Source organism: Olea europaea, chromosome 10, assembly GCF_002742605.1.
Source record: "Olea europaea var. sylvestris chromosome 10, O_europaea_v1, whole genome shotgun sequence".
In the NCBI taxonomy this organism is placed as follows: Eukaryota; Viridiplantae; Streptophyta; class Magnoliopsida; order Lamiales; family Oleaceae; genus Olea; species Olea europaea.
In genome coordinates, this window is record NC_036246.1 from 24,666,576 (window position 1) to 24,687,946 (window position 21,371).

The 21,371-nt window shown below is 33.2% G+C and overlaps 2 protein-coding genes across 2 annotated transcripts; one reads left to right on the forward strand and one right to left on the reverse strand.

Annotated features, from left to right (window-relative positions):
* The first annotated feature begins 8,085 nt into the window (after positions 1 to 8,085).
* Positions 8,086 to 14,915, forward strand: LOC111401599 (protein IMPAIRED IN BABA-INDUCED STERILITY 1-like). The gene is made up of 9 exons (XM_023029408.1): positions 8,086 to 8,787; positions 9,553 to 9,837; positions 10,186 to 10,503; positions 11,955 to 12,182; positions 12,469 to 12,566; positions 12,647 to 12,731; positions 12,818 to 13,345; positions 13,878 to 14,010; positions 14,529 to 14,915. Exons 1-9 carry the CDS (start codon positions 8,416 to 8,418, stop codon positions 14,546 to 14,548), a joined length of 2,067 nt encoding a protein of 688 aa, XP_022885176.1. The 5' UTR covers positions 8,086 to 8,415; the 3' UTR covers positions 14,549 to 14,915.
* Positions 14,916 to 16,717: 1,802 nt separating this feature from the next.
* Positions 16,718 to 17,822, reverse strand: LOC111400433. The gene is made up of 2 exons (XM_023027853.1): positions 16,971 to 17,822; positions 16,718 to 16,876 (listed from the first exon to the last, which is right to left on the reverse strand). Exons 1-2 carry the CDS (start codon positions 17,721 to 17,723, stop codon positions 16,718 to 16,720), a joined length of 912 nt encoding a protein of 303 aa, XP_022883621.1. The 5' UTR covers positions 17,724 to 17,822.
* Positions 17,823 to 21,371: the final 3,549 nt, after the last annotated feature.

Genomic DNA, 21,371 nt, shown 5'->3' on the forward strand with positions numbered 1-21,371 from the left:
TTTATTAGCAGACTTTGCCCAAACATTTGACTTGTGCCATTGGAGGTACCAAACCTTTACGAAATTCGCACTCGAAGTCCAGGTTGACGGTTTCTGTAAGTTTGACCCCAAAAACCTTCAGTTGATCTCAAAAATTAAAAATCTAATAATTTTGACCAAGCAAGGCAATGGTAAAATTGTAACTTTATAATTTAATATAAAAAAATAAAAATTATTTAAAAAGGAAAATAAAATAATAAAACCTCATCTTCTTCTTCAAAACAAAAGAAACCGACGAGGTGTGCTGGGTATTTGGGTGCTACGCCGACGATATGGAGCTAGATCAAAGGTTGTGTATAAAGAATAGCGGCAAGTTTGGGTAAAGTGTGGGTCGTATATAAACTGAACGGGTGGCTCGCGATGTTGAAGGTTTAGGCGGAGATGCGACTGGGAAATCATACGCACAATTGTAGATTGTGGTGTAGTTATGAATGGGAGTTTGGATTGGTGGGATGTGGTGGTCAAGCCATGGGTGGGGCGGTGGTAACGACGAACATGGACGATAACTTAACCCTCGCCTTAAACCCACAACCTATCCACAGATCCGATGTTGATCCCAACTTCAAAGTCAACAACCCAGCAACTCAACCAAGGGAGGAAGAGGGACCCGAGATTGGTCTGCTCAAATTTTTTAGTTGGACGGGTCCTGTGTGCTTGCTCGGAGTTAGATGAGATGCTAGAGGAGGAGGTGAGTGGGGATATTCCGGGTAAGAAGCAGGTTCAGATTGCTAGGAATCTGCTTGGGCCACAGCCCAGTGTCAAATTTTGAAGTGGGTGGCCTATATTAGTGAGCTCAAAGGGCACCATAGGAGGCACCAGATCTGTTTGAGGTGTGCCAATGCAATTGTTGTTGTCAAGCTATGGGTGAGGCAGTAGTGCTGACAGTCGGCAACTGGGTGAAGAAGGAGACGAGTTTTTTTATTATTTTATTTTCCTTTTTAAATAATTTTTAATTTTTTTTATATTAAAATTATAAAGTTACAATTTTACCCTTGCCTTGGTCAAAATTATTAGATTTTTAATTTTTGAGGTAAATTGACGATTTTTGGTGTCAAACTAACAGAAACTATCAATCTAGACTTTGGGTGCGAATTTTGTAAAGGTTTTGTACTTACGGTGACACAAATCAAAGGTTTGGGCAAAATCTGTTAATAAACAAAATGTTTGGTACCTTGGTTGTAATTTTTCCTAAACATTTTAACTCTATAAATTGATAATCTCTACAATGTATAAGATACTCTTTATAAATAAAGAGTTTCTTTTAAAATAGTCTAATGCTTTATGTTGATCAAATGCGATACAATTGATCTTCAGTTACTCTGAATAAACTTTAATTAAGCTCCAAATTGCCTTTTTCACAGCAGTTGCATCTAAATCTACCCCAAATATGTGGATATCCGTTCAACTAGGGATCCCTTGGCATGACTTCTAGTTTTGATTTTGCTTCCTTTAGAAAAACTTTTGAAGGAAATTATTCTAATTTGTGTTTGAAAACTAATTTTTTTTAAAAACACTTTGTATTTTAAAGGTGCTTTTAAAGGAAGTCATATTGGATCAACTTCTTCTAGAATATCTTCTAACTAGAAAAGAATACATTCATAAAATTAATCAAACGATTTCAAAAGCTGCTTTTAGGTATTAAAAGTTTCTTTTGACTCTTCAAAAATCATGCCAAACAGTTCTGTAATCAAGTCTAAAAGCGGAAAATAATTCATTAGCTTTTCATTGTCTCTCTTCTATTTCTTAGTCAATCCAATCCCGCGTCCAATTTATTGTGCCAAATATGTTATAATAGCTGATTTACCAACAGTGGCGTTGATCTATTAATGTAAATTATTTCTCATTGATGATGGGTTGTTCAGATTCTTTTATTACATGGAAGTGATTACATTTCTTGCTTCAACACTTCAACCCACTTTATAAAATTTATATGTACTACCTTTCATGCATGTGGTTGGCTAGTACTAGACAAAGTTATGTAATAAACAGCAAATAAAATCGTGTTTGACATTGGTGTTTTGTAGAGATCGCAATGAGGCGGGACGGGGTGGGGCAGCTTTTTGTCCCATTTGTTGTCCCGTTTAATTTTTTTTATTTTTTTTTAACATTTTCAAAATTTCAAGTTATGTTATAATTAGAGAATAAAATACAAATTTAAAATGGGTCTTTAGTTGGTAAATTATCTAGAAATAAATTTGCCAACCAGTTCGGGACAGGTTTTTTTGCCCCGTTCGGGGCGGGGCAAGTGGGGTTTTTTGCCATCCCTAGTGTTTTGTACGTCGTATTACATGTACTTTGCATGTGGTCCTTCTTATATATGAAAATTATTATAGTCTATTTGGATGCTAAGAAAATACAAAAATGATCTCATCGCGTGTCAACGTGTCATGAAATGAACACTTATGTTTCGATCGACGAGGTCTGCCGAACTAAGGTATCTGTATAACTTTATCACTCGACTAGAAACATGATTAGAGGTCTCGATAGCCTTGAATATGAAGGAGACTCATCTCAATGCGAATTTTGACAAATTAATTTTGATGATATTGGACCATGCCTTTGCATGAAATCTAAAAATAGAGTATCGCTGGACAATATCACAAAGCACAAACAATGATAAACTTTGAAAATGAGAAATGAATCGTGATTTCAAATAAAATAATAAATAAGGTCAAACCACGAAAATGAATAAAAGGCACCAATCAATCTCCTATAAATAAACCATTACAAAATTGAAAAAAATAAAAAATAAAAAAATAAATGAAGAAGGGAATGATCTCTCTCTCGAATACAAAAAATTAGATTCGAAATTCTAGAAACTCAAGAAAAAAAATTACATAGTTGACATTAGGAAATGCAATTTATTTTTTAGGTCAGCAGTTAGGAATGCAAACGACAAATACACATGACATGTGTAAATTTTTGTTCACTTATTAATTACGATCACTGTAGGAAACTGAACACTACTTTTTACACATTTATTAAGGGATAAATTTTAGTTCACTCCTCTTAATGAAATTAATATTTTAAAATAAAACATCAAGTTTTAATATAATATTAGAATTCATGAAGTTCAACGAGTATCTCGATTCGATTAAAACTCAAACGTACACGGATTTCAAGATTAATATTCTCAAATGAGCCACTATCTCGCAGTGATATGCTAAGGAATAAATTTCTTTCGAATAATGATAAAGTAACTAATTAAAATATAATGTTTTGAACTAATTCTCTTAAAGAAGTTGACATTTAATCCTTGTTTTGTCTCTATTTTTTTTTTTTTAAATTCATTTTCAACTATACATTTTATGTAATCTACAATTTTCATCAGCATTTCAACCACACATTCATTAACTTTTATCAAAATATACTAAAAATTTAATTTTTATCCCAATCAAATAGTGGCTTAGTAACATCAACATTTTGTTGACTCCAAAATATATACATCATTTGCATAATTTTATAAGGTCAAAAAATCTACTTTGAAGGAAAAAAATGTCAAAAATAATCATTGCAGCTAATAAGAAAAATATTAGCATCACAATCATGAAAAAATAGTCATGGGAGGCAACAATCATTGTGCTTGTTAATTAAGGTTTTGGATACAGTGTACTAACTCCTCACATGTAATTTTCAGGGGGAAAAATTGGTTTATTTGGTTCTCTATAGAAAATTATAATCTTATTATCATTTAAAATGAAAGTTGAAAATTGATCTTAATTGGAATTAATAATTATTATTTACTTAGTATTTATACATTTCGTGAGATCCACTACTCCTTTTCATTATAATTTTTTAAAATAAGCAATATGGAGAGAGAAACACATATTTAAAATGGATAGGACTCATAGTTCAATTGGAAAAGTCGGAATGAGTTTCATTATAGAACAAAACTTAAAAAATTAGAAGCGTCAAAATCACCTGCTAATTTTAAATTTTTATTTATTTTTGTGCTTTTTTTATTCTTAACCGTGGCCAGCTAAATTTTTGAAATGTTTATTTGATGTGTGTTGAGTCTATAAAATTGCAGCGTTGGTTATAGTCCGTTGTCTTTGTAACAATTTCGTCCCCAGTATTTAAAACAGAGCAATTTGATCTTCAACTATGCACAGAATTTTTCACACACAGAGACATGCACGCTATATATAAGTAAAATTCCAAAAAAAACTTTAATTTTATTTTTCTTTATTTTGTTTGTGATGATAAAAGTAGAGGCGTCAAAATTGGTTGATTGAACTACATGAATTACGAACAGTTCAATCTCACCATCTAAAAATATAGTTTGGAAGTAATCCAAAATGTCTTCAAAACTTGTGTAGGTCAGATCGATCATGAGCCAGTAATTATTGTGGTATAGTCGAGCCGGACTAGATCAACATGTCATTTTTAATTAATACTTTAAAAACAATTAAGTATGCTTAATGATTTATTTCCAATTGCATCATTAAACTATTGTCAAGTATAAATATGTGTTCTACAAGTAAAACTTATCAATATTAATAGAGTATATTTTTAAATAAATTGAGCTAACTTGCTAGTCTTATGGGTGTTGAGCGAAAATCTAACTTGACACCGCAACACCCGTGTGTGTGTGGGGGGGGGGGAGGAATAATGATAATGCCTTTCTAAATGCTATGCTATAAATTCATGTGTAATCATTTATGCTAAGTTAGGTTCACAGGTGAACTACTCCATTGAACTCCACCATAAAATGTGGTCCCTTTTACACTATTAATTAATTGTATATATCTCCAAATTCACAAATCAATTTAGAATTTAATTCGTTTTCTATAATTTCTACTCTATTGATAAGGGTGGCTTTTTACCTTCAAATCGTTCCAAATTTATTGCTGGGACTTGGTTATTAGCAAATAAATGTAGAACTTAACAACTCATGAATTAAGAATACTGACAACAAAAAAGTCTCTTCACAGGAATTAGGTGTTAATGAAATTTTGGGTAGAGACGGGTGATATTTTAATAGGTAAATCAACGTCCCAAATGGTGAAAGAATCGTTGTATGCCCTCGAAGATAGATTGTTACAAATAGCATTTACATCAAGAATTCAAGTATTATATATGTCATTAGTCCGATCCTTTATAGGAGTTACCCGTAATAATGAACTTGCAAAATGTTACGGCGCTGAAGTAGTCCATGCCATACTCTAAGGAAAAGCTCGAACAACCTTTAAATAAAAGGGAACATGGGGACTAGTTAAAGTAATGAGCCTTATAAGAATATTTACTAATGAAAATGATGATATGGCTTAAAAAATATGATAACTTTGTTTCATGTCGAGACTGCGAATATATAAATCCTCTAAAATATCATACAATACTTTAAATATGTGTCTTTCAAGAATTAATTTTAATCTTGGTGTAAAATTAATAATTTAAGAACTGTCTAAGTCACACTAGCATTCCAAGGTGAACAGTCCCATTATTTTTTTAGTGAAGTAGCTAGAGTACATAAATAAAAAATAAATAAAAAAATCGAAAGTTCAGTGACTTATTTCAAATAAAAAAATTTAATTTCGACGATCAAAATGAAATAGCACTATATATATTACAAGTAATAATGTTTTTAAACACAAATTGAATCTCTCTTAATGGCATTATGTATTTATAATTAGACTTTTTTATATTCTTATGTTCTTTTTTGTTGCAAGAACAAATTCAAGTGTAGGATTATCGTACTATACGCTAAACTCTATATTACATAACACCAATTTCCTTATATTTGGACTAAATAAATGTTTGACACCTTATATATATATATATATATATATATGGATTGAATCTTAAATATAAGTTGAGAATCAATGTTCCTATTCAAATGGTCCCAAGACTAGCAACTCTCAAATTAAATAATATACGTCATCTCTTCAATCATGATATTGAAATAAACTACCAACCACATGGCTAGAAATGTAAGTATAGGGAACATATATAGGTAAGAATTAATTTTATGCACCAACGAACCTAACTCACAAAATGAAAACGTGAGATTTGTTATTAGCATAGTGGGATCCCATAATATTCTTGAATCTGGCTATGAAATGAAAATATTGTAGATTAATTAATTTTATCAATATCACTTAAAATAGGAATTTGATATCTTGATCTTGTTACCGTAAAGGAGAGAGGTCTCTTTATTGATCTACTCGTGTATCGATTATGAGGACATAGATTTTGATATGATAGTAAAATTTCATAACTTATGAAAATTCTATTTTTATTTATTTATTTATTATAAAATTCATTGTCACGTTCCCTCCTTCGGATGGGGGTGGGTAACAAAGCCTTTTCTTTTCTTAAATTTTTTCCTTCCTTTTCATTATATTTCTCTCTCTTATTTTTAATTTTATTGTATTATTCAAAACCTCTCTTTCTAGGTTCTACTCATTATTTTAACCACTAAATGAGCAACTTCTACTTATGCAATAATAGTAGAGAGTCAATGACCAAGATACACTATTTTAAAGGTTGACAACCAATTTGCTCCAAAATTTCATATTTTAAAAACTAACGCTAGGGAAAAAGATAAAGTATATATAAATTAACAAATTTTTAAAATATCATTTGAAAAGAGTAGGCTATATTTGACAACATAGATTGAGTCGCTTTTTCTTATTTCTTTTTCACGATGTTAAAAAATCAAGACAAGTTCTTTGATACTTCTTTATTTTGTGAAATCTTATTCTTACATAGCAAAATAGCATTAAATACATGCAGATTTTCTCAAATCTACAAATATAAAGATAATTGAAGTTACGATTCCAAATCTTTTACTTTATGACAAATCTTATCCTAACCTTTCATTTATCGCATTTGCAATCCCAAATCTTTTAGTTTCGTACAATTAAAGGACAAATGGACGATTTTCATCCATATGCTGACGGTTGATCAATAAAGTTGATTTTAATCATATTTTGACCAATTTTAAAAAATAATAATAATAAATTTATATTTTAGTAAAATAATTAGAAAAAAATAGAGAGAAATCTATACCTCATACCTTCCAATACACCAAATAAAATGTTAAAGAGTAAAAGTTGCTTCAAAGTGAAATATTTGAAATCGCGAATGCAATTATCCTATCCTATGTGAATTCGTCAACACCAAACCAACTAAAATGATCCCCAAAATCCACAATATCCTGCGTTCTAATGCCCTACATTAATGGGGGCCTTCTTGTTTTAAATACTTCTATCTACTCAACAAACGCACAGAAGAAATCCCTTCTGCTACGGATTTGAACTATGAACTTCGAAACTTAAAATGGCCAAAAATAACAAATATAATTCTCTTGTTTGAAATCCAATTTTTTCAAAATGCATTTTTCTCTCTTCTTTAAATCACACATTCTTTATTAAAATATTATTATACATAAATCAAAAAAATTCCCTTATTTTTCAACCACACACTTCCAATCAAGTTGCTATTTTAAAATGCATTTTTACAAAAAAATACCTTTCAAACACCCCCAATTACGTGCTTGTTCGGTATGGATCTTGTTAATTGATTTTTTCACTGTTAGAGATAAAGTGGGTCCTACCTTGAGAGAAGAATTCAAAAATAACGTTTGAAATAATGAAATAATGGTAAAAAAATTGATGTTAATTGGATTAAAATTCAGACCAAACATGCTCTATTTAACACAAATAGATTTTTAATCTCACACAATCGGGCAAATGGTCAAATATTCGTAAAAGTCAATCCAGTGTTGTTGTTTTCGTGTCTGCCACTTTGATTTTATACGGTAGATTCACACTTGTTTGTTTGATTATCAAAAGAAAAAAAAAATTCTATTTTGTTAAAATTCGAATTTTAAATTTGCTGCGAAAAAGCAGCATTTTTTAATCTCACACAGTCGTGCAAATGGTCAAATATGCGTAAAAGTCAATCCAGTGTTGTAGTTTTCGTGCCACTTCGATTTTATACGGTAGATTCACACTTGTTTGTTTGATTATCAAAAGAAAAAAAAAATTCTATTTTGTTAATATTCGGATTTTATATTTGCTGTGAAAAAGCAGCATTTCTTAAAGCTACTTGTCATTATTACCGTTGATTTCGCTTAATGCATTGTGAACCTCATTATGGCGAACTGTTCCGCAATTGGCGCACAAAGAAAAGGTGGGCTTATTACTCATCAGTCTAATGTGGGCTGTGGAAAGATTTTTGTATAATTGCGTTACATATAAAAGCTCTATTTTCAATAAGCCTGAGAATATGGGTTGCTTTCTCTAAATTAATCTTGACCCACGTCAAATTTTAGTTATTTTCCTCTGGGTGGATCTTCAAAACCCATTATCTCAAGATTTTAGTGGTGGTGCCGGAGATGATGGTGGTGTGGTGAAACTTCGCTTTGTGCTAATGGGTTGCGTGACGTCCAAGCAAGCGGTGTCCGTAACGCCGGCTGCATTGGATAACTCCGGGGCGCTAACTGGAGGATCCGAATTGGGGTCAGGTCGGAGCCGGGTGGGTAGCGGTGGTGGGTTGGATTTCAACTTGAAGAAGTTGAAGAAGAGGTCGAATGAGTCTGGGAGCGATTTGGGCGAGTCCGGACCGGCGAGTTCGAACGGGTGTGGGAGTGAATCAGTGAGTTTTAGGCTGGGGAACTTGCACAGGTATGTTGAAGGAGAGCAGGTGGCAGCTGGGTGGCCGGCTTGGCTTAGTGCGGTGGCTGGTGAAGCCATTCAGGGATGGGTGCCAGCCAAAGCCGAGTCTTATGAGAAACTTGAAAAGGTTACTTGATACTATTTAATATTTATATGTTCAATAAGTATAATTATATATTTGATTATTGAAAATGTCGTACTTTGTACTAATTGATACTCATATAGTACTCGTGTCATGTCTTGAACTATATTTGAAAATTAATGGCTAATTGCATGAGCATATGGTGTGATAGTTCTAAGCATCCATTAATTAATTCATATAGCTATAGAGTTTGCTCCTTTTGTCCAATCAGAAAATTTGAAAAATACTGCTATGATTGACATTTTCAGTAAATTTCTTTCTAATGATTTATTATGAACTAATTTTGTAGCAATGTTTATAGCATCATTAAAATAAGTACTCACAAATTGAACATTCCGGTACTTTTCTCTATGATAAGAAGGATGATAAAAGTGAAGCAAAAGTATCTGGATGTCTGTATCTGCTGATTTTGATACTCCTATCATTAATGCAATTGTGTTAAGGTTATGAAGAATCAAAGCTTGAAGCAAGCAAAATGTTGGACGTATGTACTGATATTTTGTCCTAATTTGATCTTTGAAGCAAGTTAAAGCACTTCCTATATTTTGTATGTTTATGTAATGTTAGCTTATGTTTTCTGCATATATACATGTGTGTGTGTGTGTGTGATACAGTGTGCAGAAAAGTTTCTATGAACCATTCTCTTAAACCATTTTTGTTAAACCTCCTCAAATTTTCATTGTTATGAATTATGATTGGCATTTCAATTGATAAACAAGTAATTGTTAATTTGTTTCATCATTTAAACAGATTGGTCAGGGTACATACAGCTCTGTATTCCGAGCGCGTGACTTAGAAAGTGGGAAAATAGTTGCTTTGAAGAAGGTACGATTTGACAATTTTGAACCGGAAAGTGTTCGTTTCATGGCTCGAGAAATAATGATTCTTCGCCGGCTTGACCATCCAAATATTATAAAGTTGGAAGGATTAATTACCTCACGGTTATCATGCAGCATATATCTGGTGTTTGAGTACATGGAACATGATATCTCGGGGCTGTTATCTTGCCCAGACATCAAGTTCAGTGAAGCACAGGTTTGGATATTTATGTGAAAGGATATATTTTTCTTTTGGTGAGCACATTGGATTGGAAATCTAATTTTGATTGCAATGGTAATGAACACCTTAGATGGTTTAGATGATACCTGAGCTGAAAAAAATGAATATTTCATAATATTTGGAAGCATATTACACTTTAAAATAAATTTTTTTTCACAAGGAAAAGAAGAGAGGAATTTTGTGAACGCTTACAGAGTTCATGTGTGCATAACTAAGACAATTAACTGAAAATGCTAGCAGTTGTATTATTTTTTGTCGCTTCTTCTGGAGAATTAGTTAATTTTCGTTCATGTATGTACTAAGATCTGATTGACTCATTTACAGGTTAAATGCTACATGAAACAGTTATTGTCTGGTCTTGAGCATTGTCATTCTCGGGGTGTAATGCATCGGGATATTAAAGGTGCAAATCTTCTGGTAAATAATGAAGGAGTTTTGAAGGTGGCAGATTTTGGGTTAGCAAATTTCTGTAGTTACGGTCAGAAGCAACCTCTTACCAGTCGAGTAGTCACTTTATGGTATCGTCCTCCCGAGCTTTTGTTGGGCTCAACTGATTATGGAGCTTCTGTGGACCTCTGGAGTGTTGGATGTGTATTTGCTGAGCTTCTCATGGCTAGACCAATCCTTCAAGGAAGGACTGAGGTAATCACCCTCCCGAATCATGTTACAACCCTCAACTTTGCAGTGAAACACAGTGGATATGATAAGGAAATATTGCCAAAGTTTGAGCTGTAAGTTTGATATTGATGAAAAGTAGAATATGATAATAATGCCTAAATGCAATTTAACTAATGTTTGGCTCATGTTTGTAAACACTTAAGCCACTTTCTATCCACACATTTCGAGGGATCCACAAGTACTGCCTACTTATCCTTCACTCATTTCTCTCTAGTTATAATTTAATCCGTTTATAAACACTTCCCAAACATGCTCGTTTAAGTCTTATTTTATTTGTTTTTAAGCCTTATTTATTGAATAATATTAAATATGTTTATGAACATGATTTCGTTACTTGAAAACATTTTTGATATGGCTGATTGTGCTGCATTTGTATCTCAACCCTACCAACAAATTCATGTACTAAGAAAAATGAGGTGTTAATGGCTCCATACTGGTATCCGTACGGCCCTGTAGGGCCCTCTTACCGATTTAAGATCGAGTCTCTTGACTGCATCATCATAACCATGATAAGCTTGTATTAATCTTCCAACCACTGATCATAACACATAAGTGTGGCTACAACTATTGAAATGCTTGCAAGATCTATCTGATGATGGTGTACCTTTATTTAAATTTGGGGGATAAATTTCTTGGAGAAGTTTACCTCTAACATTGAGCTGCTCATTTTTTACGTCTCCTTTTGTGTTACCACATCTACCTTAACATTATCACCTTAACTATACACAATTTATATAAATGTAATTTATCTAAAATGAGAACACATTCTCATTTTCTAATCTCAATCTGGCATCTTGTGGTTTACGTAATTTTGTTAAACTTCTCCAAGAAATCTCCAAACTTCAACAGTCAACAGGGATACTCTATGAGTCTCAAAGCGACCTACTTTCATCCTTTTTAGAGCTTCCTTTACCTTCGTGGCCCTATTTCTGCAAAACAAGTCATCTCTGCTCTATATGAGGTGATAACTTCTTTGACCACAGTACTTGTACTTTCATATTTAACAATTTTTCGATTATCTCCCATCTCTCTCAAATGGCCTTGTCCTTACCAATACCTTTGAGGTCTTAATCCTAATGCGTTTGACATTCACGAGATCTCTAGTTTCTACTCTTTGACTTCAGCTAACTGGTAAACCTCATTTTCTTCTTCGTGTCAAACAATTGAGACCATTACTTCTTTTCATGTTTGCTTTTTGAGATCATTTTAGATTATTATTTTAGAACATATTTGATCGCATCTGTTATTAACATGAGGTTCACATTTATAATTGGACTATACAAGGTACCAATTTATGTTTCTGGAATATTATAAAATAAAATTTGCAGCGTCAATGTCTTGCAAAAATGTGTAAACTGCATTATATTCAATTTTGAAGGCTTGAAGAATGACTTGATTTTCTTTCCCTTATACAGGTTGAACAGTTGCACAAAATTTTCAAACTATGTGGATCCCCTCCAGATGATTATTGGAAGAAATCTAAACTTCCTCATGCAACTTTGTTTAAACCGCAACATCCTTATGAGAGCTTTCTTTGGCAGACTTTCAAGGATCTACCAAAAACAGCTGTTATACTGATAGAAACTCTCCTATCTGTGGAACCATACAAGCGGGGAACTGCATCCTCGGCCCTGGAATCTGAGGTATACATGCATAAATATTTCCAGTCCTTTTAAATGATTGTGATTAATGTTGCACCACTTATCTATGATGCATAAGCTTAACCAAGTTGAATCACTTTATATATATTTAAACTTATTTTACATATTTGAGACTTGGGAGATGTGTGTTTTCTTGCCTTTTTCCCTTCTGTAATTTGCAAAGGATATGGTAATAAATGCAGTATGCTTGTATTTTTTTTTTTTTTTTTTTCAATTATTTACTTCAGAAGGATCTTTAAATCTCATTTTCTTCATATGCAATCTTTAGTATTTCAAGACAAAGCCTTATGCTTGTGACCCATCAAGCTTGCCAAAGTACCCACCAAGTAAAGAAATCGATATTAAACATAGAGAAGATGCAAGCAGGTGGGATCCTTACATTTATTCTGTTGAATTATGTTTACCCCTTAAAATTAATTATAATTAACCTGTTCCTGGATTTTCAGGAAGAGGTCTGCTGGAAGATCCCGACCTGAAACAAGGAAACCCACCAGGAAACAGAATGGAATCAGTAAACTGGCACCAGAAGAGGTTGATATACAAGTATACTTATACACTTCCATTTGGGCTTATTTGCATATTACGGAGCCTTATAAATAAAGTTTTTATTTCTGCAGAACTTGCCTGTTAAAACTCGAGTCAACCCTAAAGTTAATGGCAATGCTGCAAGTATTCGCCATGGGGATAAAGTCTTAGGTCTGGACCTTCCAAAGCCATTGACAGACGGAACAGAAGAGGTGGCATCTCATGTAAAGAATGCATCTCAAGGTGATGATACATATATGGGTCCTTTACAAGTTTCAGGATCTAGTGGTTTTGCATGGGCAAGGAGACGGATGCATGATTCATCAGTAAGATCACGGAGTCGGTCTAGTTCTAGAAGTCTAATTTTTGAACCGTCAGGCATGTTGAGATCAAGAAATAACTTGGATTCACAAGTGGAAGAGAACAATGAAGCTGTAAGTGGACATTGTGCTGATTCAAAAGATCATGACTCTCGTCAAGCCTTCAAGCATTCAATGCTTAAACAGTGGAGTCAATTAGAACGTCCAGATTCCTTTGATACGTCTGACGGATACCAATCTCAGGAACTGTCACTGGCACTTTATCAGAAAGACGAATTGGCCCCCAAGAGAATCAGTTTGGTAATAATATTAACTCTTTTCAAGATTATCATTAATATTTATTTCTGAAAGCTGTATACATACTTAGATTATATAATTTCAATCAAGAAAATAAACTAAAAAGAAGGAAATTTAACTCATCCGGCTTCTGTCGGTTCTAAACTGCAATGCCAAAATTCTGGATGCTGAAATACATCTATAATCCTTTTGCACATTTCCGTGATTGAAGTAGCTCAGTAATTTATTGGGAGTAAATCATTTTTCCTTCTATATTTACTTGGATCATAGAACAATCTTGCTTTGATGTCAACTTCAATTTAACAGTAGCAAATAAAGGTAGATTTTTGCGAAGGTCGTTACGTGATAAATTTGTATAGCTTGATTGGATCTATCTTTGTCACAAAGTGAGTAGTATAGTAAGATTGTATCGAGGATTTATGTATATTTTTTGCTCCTTGAGGTTCTTATTTTCTTCACTCTTAAGAAAAGATATTAACCCTTGTGCATTATTCATTTCAACTTCTTTATTTGTTGTAAATGGGACTTTAAACAGGTTTATCAGAATCAGGCAGAGAAGGTTGAATTTTCAGGACCCTTGCTCTCTCAATCGCAAAGAATTGATGATCTCTTAGAGAAACACGAGCGTCACATCCGCCAGGCTGTTCGAAGGTCATGGTTCCAAAGAGGTAAGATATTTTTCTTCAAAAAGTCAGCTTTGCCACGAATTACTGTCTTAGATATAATATATTCTTTGCTTAATTTGACATTGATCTTATCCAAGTTGTTTGGCATAGTTCTATCAATTACCAATACGAAAATTTCTGTTCATGCTGAATAAAATCTGAAATACGCAGTCATCTGATGCATTCTATTTAAATACTATGCTAATGATAACTTGCTCGCACCATGGCCACCAACCTTTTTCTTCCATCACTTTCTACAGGTTATTAGTTCCCCTTCAAGCTGTGAATTTGAATATCGATATTTTTCCTTGTCCTTGCACTATAAAGGACGTATAAGTTACTTTTGATTTCCACTAACAATTTGAGCAGGAAACTGAGTGGAGTATTCTTTTATTTCCCAAATGGAGAAACCTATTGAGTGAAATTATGTAGAAATCCTCAATTTTTACTGCAATTCAAATTGTTTGTCCGATTTCTAATGACAAATTCTCGTTTATTGATACCATTATTTTGTTTTGCAGTCAAGAGAAATGAAAAGTAACTGGACGGAATACTATTCCAAACGATTCACGAGAGGATTTCTTGGCAATGGGGATTGAAATCAAGCCAACTCGATAGTTGACAGATTTGCTGATAGTCAAAGTTGCCTTTGGATGACAAGGATTGAATGAGGACTATGAGTATGACCAACAAAGGTTGAGGAACCAAACTGAAGTCAGTGAATCTGATATACATCAAACAAAGATGATCATAGGGCTGATAATTCTTTTCTTTTTGATAGCCATGAAAAGTACAATCATATTTCCCTATTACTTCCTTTATTAAGTACCCTGGACATCTTGTTGAATCATTCTCCTAATGTATAGGAAATATATGGGAGTTCCATAAATCTTCTGGTAATTGTTTCATGCTTGATTGTTGGAGCAATGACCTTAACTCTATTCACATTGCTAGGCTAAACCTTAGTTTGTGTCAAAGGGGAGTTCTATCCATTAAGGTGGTTACAATTGGTATTAGAGCTGACACCCTTCTTGGGATGAGCCTAGTTGCGAATGGGACGACATTGGGAAGGGCTACTTTCTGTAAAAGACTGATCTCGTGAAATCACTTTGTTTGTGGGTTTCTTACCCGTTGACATCCTCTCTTTATAACTCAGTTTTAAGGATGAATTTAATCCAATGTTATTGTTAAGGTTGGAAAAAAATGCTAAAATATCGACGCATGGACAATATTATTTTTGTTTTTTTCTTTTTCTTTTCCTATTATTGTTCTTATAATTATCCATTTCCAAAGAACATTTTAAGTATTTATATTCTAGAATTGATTTTTAACTATTCCTGGCTACTTGTGCTATTTGATAAGTAAGAAATAAATTATTTTTTGGGGGCTAAAATTAGTAATTAGTTAGAAATAGATTGAAAGGTTCATTTGACGAACTACTAGTTTATTAGTTTCGTTCCGTAGAGGAAACGCAGTATACTGTTGCACCGTAGACGATGGCTTTAGCTGAAAGGTGACACAATGGATTATGGAAAGCAACTTGAGGAATTTGACTACTCTCTTGTTGTGTTGTCAATCGGACCGAGTTAGCTACAATGAAATTTGGAATGGACTATACGGTTTAATCGAATTCGTGTCCTGCCTCTAACAAAATATTCAAATTTATAGAGAGCAAAATATTCATCGAAAAAAAGCAATAATCAGTATTGCCACGCATTTTAATCCTAATCGCTATATCCTCTCAAAAATAGGAGGCAATAATACTGTTTCTCGAGTTGTCAAAGAACATGCAATGTAGGATTAGACATCTCATGCCAAGGTCGTAACAGGATTTATATCAAGTCGGACATGGAATGGGTAGAAACTAGCTATAACGATCCTATGCACATAAGCTATTATTGTTTAATTTTATTATTATTATTTTTTTACTCACTCCTATTTTTATTTTTATTTTTATATGTGGGCCGTTCTACGTGGTCGTGTACGCCATAGTGCCAAGATCGCTGCCTTGGGCCAGAGTATCCCGGCCTACCTTGATACCACTACTTTGACGTGTCTACGTAGAAAATAGGGAAAATTGCAACAGAGGTTTCCTAATCTTTTTATTTTTTGCAGACTTTATTCTAACCTTTATTTTGCGCCAGCGGAGGTTCCTAACCTTTCATAAATATGCACTTGAGGTCCATCTGGATGGAAATCGTTCAAAACACCATCAGTGGATCGGAAAAATTAAGAAATCAATATTGAATAACACCGTCCAAAAAGGTATCAACATCCAATAAAACATCACAGTAGATAGTTTAAGGAATTTTCCTAGTCAATTGACGATGTTTTGGATGGTTTCAGTCCAGATGGATCTCACTTGCATATTTATGAAATGTTAGGGACCTTCGTTGGCACAAAATGAAGGTTAGGGTAAAGTCTGCAAAAAATGAAAAAGTTAGGGACCACTGCTGCAATTATCCCTAAAAAAATGACTCGGAGAGAAATAATATAACACGTTTCTTTTATTTATTTTATTTTTATTTTTTTGAATTCTTATTGAGTTTAATGTACCGAACATGACGATAAACATCTCCTTCGTACAGCTAATTCACTTGCATAATACGGTGAATTACAAAATCTACATCCTTTGTACAGAAGCAGCCTATCCCCGTTTGAAAAGGGGACTAGGGCCAATAAATATAGAAAATTGCTCAATTTTCTTGAATCAGCAATACAAAATCTCCTTTACCAACTTTATTGACAGAATTTGAGTGTAAAATGAATGGCATTGGAGAATCCTCTTTGATTTCTGAAAACAAATTCTCCTGATCAATCTGTAATTCTGTTCTGCAACTCTTGAAAAACATGCAACCAACGACGGTATCTAGGACGAGTAAGATCGCATATAAGTAAGCAATGAAAGTGCCCTCAAAAAACATGGATGAATTGGGAGAGACAGTATTGTTATAAGCTCTTACAACGCGGTATTGAAACAAAGCTTCGATGGAAGCCATAGCTATATTGAAAGGCAGGGCTAATGACAATGCTGTTGCAGTTCGACCTCGGATCAGAAGAAAGGCCTTGAGAATTGATGTAAATCCGCCGCGCTTCTCCACTCCTGACAACACGATTGCCAAGTTGCATAAGACGTACGCATTGGCAAGAATTACCGAGTAGATAACTATTCCGAGCGCTGAAAGAAATAGGAGGTGCCCCGAAGAAGAAAGGCCTAATAGATCGAAGAAATTGAATGCGACAAGTAGAAGAGAGAAACAAGTAGCATTTGCAGAAAGAATGAACAATAAGTTGCAAATTTGTGTGAGGTAAAGGGATTTGAATAGTTTGTTCCAAGAAGAAAAATGCCTATTTTCTTGATAGAAAAGGGCTTTTATTATCAATGCCTTAGCAAAGAGGAGAAAAGTGAGACTAAAGGGAAGTACAAGAAGAAATGTGACAGTGGTTTGAGAGAGTTTGAGGTTGAGAATGTTGAACAAGTCGGACGAGGGAGGGAACCCTGCTGCGAGGAAAAGGGTTCGTAGGCGGCCCTGGACTAATGCAAACAAGGGAGACGACGGCAAGGAAGCTTGACACACAAGAGTCGAAGCAGCAAAAGGAAAAGCCAAGATTGCTGCTGTTGATGTGAAAAACTGATAGTTTTGAAGAAAAGTAAAGATTGATCTTCTGATAATTTTGCCTGTTTTCTCCATTGGAAAAGAGGAGAAGTCTTCCATATGAAATGAAGGTGATCTCTCTAGTTTAAATGAATCTTGGGATGAAGATTTTAATGTATTTTTTTTTTTATTTTTTTTTTTTGTAGTTTGAAAGTGTTGTAACAGTTGATGTGTCAGATCAATTGGTATATTGGAAAAATGGTTTGGCCAACAACTAAAAACATCACCTAGATGTAGAGTTGCTTTCAATTTCACCATTATTTTGTCTGTTATTAGTTTAATTTAGTTAATAGGCTTGAAAGGAGCACCTTTCCAAGATGAAATCATCGATTATACTATTCACACGACGTGATTCAATGTGGTCGTGCCATGAGTGTACCGTAAATGGAGACATTATAGTTTCTCCAAATCGTCCTAAAAAAAATTTATTTATGCCATATTACCGATTTAATAGCTATCTTTGTAGAGCATTAGACTACTGCAGATTATGTTCCTTTGGTCTATAGAAAAGACGTATTGTCTACTTGGTAAATCGCCAAATATCTGCTTATCAGTGCGGCAATGTCTTCTATTAACACACATAAGTGTATATATTTTTATTAAAATATCTTTGTCTAAAAACTTAAAAAAAATCAATTTATGATTTATTTGTGGGTTTGTCTTGCTTTGTGTGTGTGTGTGTGTGTATACATATTTGCACGTGAATATAGGCCTTTTTAAGATATCTTGGAATGCACTCTTGGATCCAAAACACTATTAGTTTACTTTGAAATCATTAATGCTAGTTGTGTCCTTTAAGTGTAGGTTAAGAGCTCAACTAATTATTTCTTGTCTTTTCTTTTCATATTCAATTTTTCATAATCTGAGCCAAAAGAGTACAAAATTTCAAATGTAGTGAAATTCAGTTGCTGCCTAAATTGAGGCCAAATTTGTATCTTATTGGGTTATTTTCATTTCAAGACTCACATGTTGTGGAAGAATAGAAGACCTTTTTTTTTTTTTTTTTTTTTTTTTTTTTTTTTTTTTTTTTTTTTTTTTGTTTTGGAAAATGGAATTGTAATCAATCTATAATTTGGTGGAAGATAAACCCTTGAAGCGATATATTCTATTTTTCATTTTATTATTAGAAAAACAAAAAACACTAATGAGACCACAGTTGTATTCTTCCTTTTCTTGAATTAAATTCTTAGACTTGGTATGGACTAATTCTTATTTTAACTTCTAAAAATCATATAAAATAAATAGGAATGCCAATACAGTTTGAAAGTCTTACTCACAATAGAGAATTTTATACACAAAGGCATCAAATGACACTCATTATGCAAGTATTATATATATATATACAACATTGATGATGAGAAATTGCATGATGAGGCTGGTGTGCATGACTTTGATATTTAATCCTTGTGGTAGGTCACTTGTAGGGTCCAAAGCTGTGGTGAATCTCTTCTTCTCTCTCCTTGTTGTTTAAAAAGGTTGAACCCCAACCTTAAGAGCCCCCACCGACCCTACTCTGGGCCATCGTGGAGGAGGTAAATCGCAGGATGTGCCTCCCAGGAGCCAGGGTGGAAAGCACATGGATAGGTTAAGGCTGTTAACCCATATGGTAACTCCCGCTTGCAACAAAGCCAATTCCACCTTGCGGGGAATTGAACTCTGCACACTGCCGCGCTAAACTCTATCCGCCCTCCCCTTTGCCACTGGGAGATATGCCCTGGGGGCACTCTCCTTGTTGTTTAGATTGGTAGGAAGTAGGATGGAAGACATGAATCGAATGAAATGACAACATTTTGGGTAATGGGTTTTCTGTTTTTTTTGTACCTTTTTATTCATTTCGTGACGGTATGTGTAATTTTTTTTTGTAAGATATCTGTTATAAACATTTCAAATACACGATGATATGTAATTGAGATTTTGTTTTTAACTATTGTTAGCATGTGAGCGATAATAAAAGTATTCTTATTGAAATTATGAATTACTATGGCAATTTAGGAAAAGCGAAAGGCATCAAAGGAATTGATGGGAGCCTCAAAAGAAAAACTTACACTTCAATACTACAATGATTAGGAATCTCCAATAATAAAAAGATGGTGAGAATAAGATGCTTTAAATAGAAGTAAAAGAATAAAAATGATATTATTTAACGAACTTTAAGAAGTTCGACTTCTTATAGTTGTTTCTTATCTTGGAAGCCTAGGAATTTGAGGGAATAGATGACAGATTTTTTCACAAAGTAAGTTAATAACCCGCTTCTTTTTCATTCTAAACAACTAAAGAACTTTGTGTATTAACAAATCTTTTCATTCGTTGAAAGAAATAAAATTTACTTATTTAGCCCTCGTTTGGTAGCAATTTGTCTCCCCAAAAAATCAAATTTTTAACAGTTATTTCACTATTTCAACTATTATTTTTTACTTCTTCATTCACATGTGAGATCCACTTTTCGCTCTAAAGGTCAAAAAATCAATTCTAATAATCACTATCGAATAAGCCCTTAAATTTACATTTCAGTAAATCCTTTCACGTACAGATCAAGTTGATTTTTCCTAGTAGAAGTCTGAACCAAGTCTTAGGCCTCAATTATTTCTGTTTCATGTTCTTGAACTGAAATCTTGTAACACAACATGCAATTATTGATCTTACTTGAATTATATGCTTAGAATTATATTCTATAATTAACTTATCCTTTAACATGCTAGTGTAGATCAGCAATCATTTATTTAAAAATTTCACCATTAAACATGCTTAATATTTAATATGAATAAAAAGCTCTTTTATTCATGAAAGTCAAGAGTATCATTATTATGTTATTAGGTAATGCTATAAGATATATTTTTCTTTCTTTCTTTTTTTTTTTTTTAATTTTAATTTTAATTTTGCTCTTAATTGTATTATCATCATATAAAACCACCAATTTTGTATTATATGTGCAGTTGTCAATAATTATTAATTCTAAGTATAAAAATAATTTAATATTGGAAATAATCATAATAAAACTCCAAACTCTATTGGAGCATTGTGGTTTTTTTTTTTTTTTTTTTAAACAAAACAACTAATAAAATTTTGATAGATGTGGGTCCCCTTTTATTTCTGAGTGGCTAATTCTCCTTGGACAATGCCCAGGAGGTTGTCACCCAAGAATAACTCTTTCTGAGTTGTATTGTGGGAAAACTGGTAGGTATTGACTAATACCTAATAGGGTTTTTTTATATAAAAAAAAAAAAAAAAAAAAAAGAAAGAAAGAAAAAAAAAGAAAGAAAGAAAAAGGGAAAACAAGTACTAGAAATTTTCTAAAAGGTCCGAGGTAGAGACTCCGAGGTAGAGACCCTTTCCATGGAAAGCAAAAAGAATAAAGAAATTATTTCCTGTTTAGGAGGTAAAAATCATCACCCAAATCGAAAAAAAATATATATAAAATAAAAAATAAAAAAAACTTATTTCTAGATCAAGGAGTAGGTTAAACATGATGGAGGATTTCAATCCGGATGAAAAATGAAAAATGAAAAATTGAAAATAATTGGTGCAGTTATAAAGTTGTACGGAAAGATGTAAAAAGTGCCCCAAATCGTATATGGTTTCTTTTAAGTGCTATTCGTGTCATTTCTATATTGGAGTGTCATCAAGCCAACATCAATTGAAGTTCAAGATGACTCTATATTAAATATTGGGCTTCTCAAATGAAATTAAATTAGGCCCATCACAGTGCCT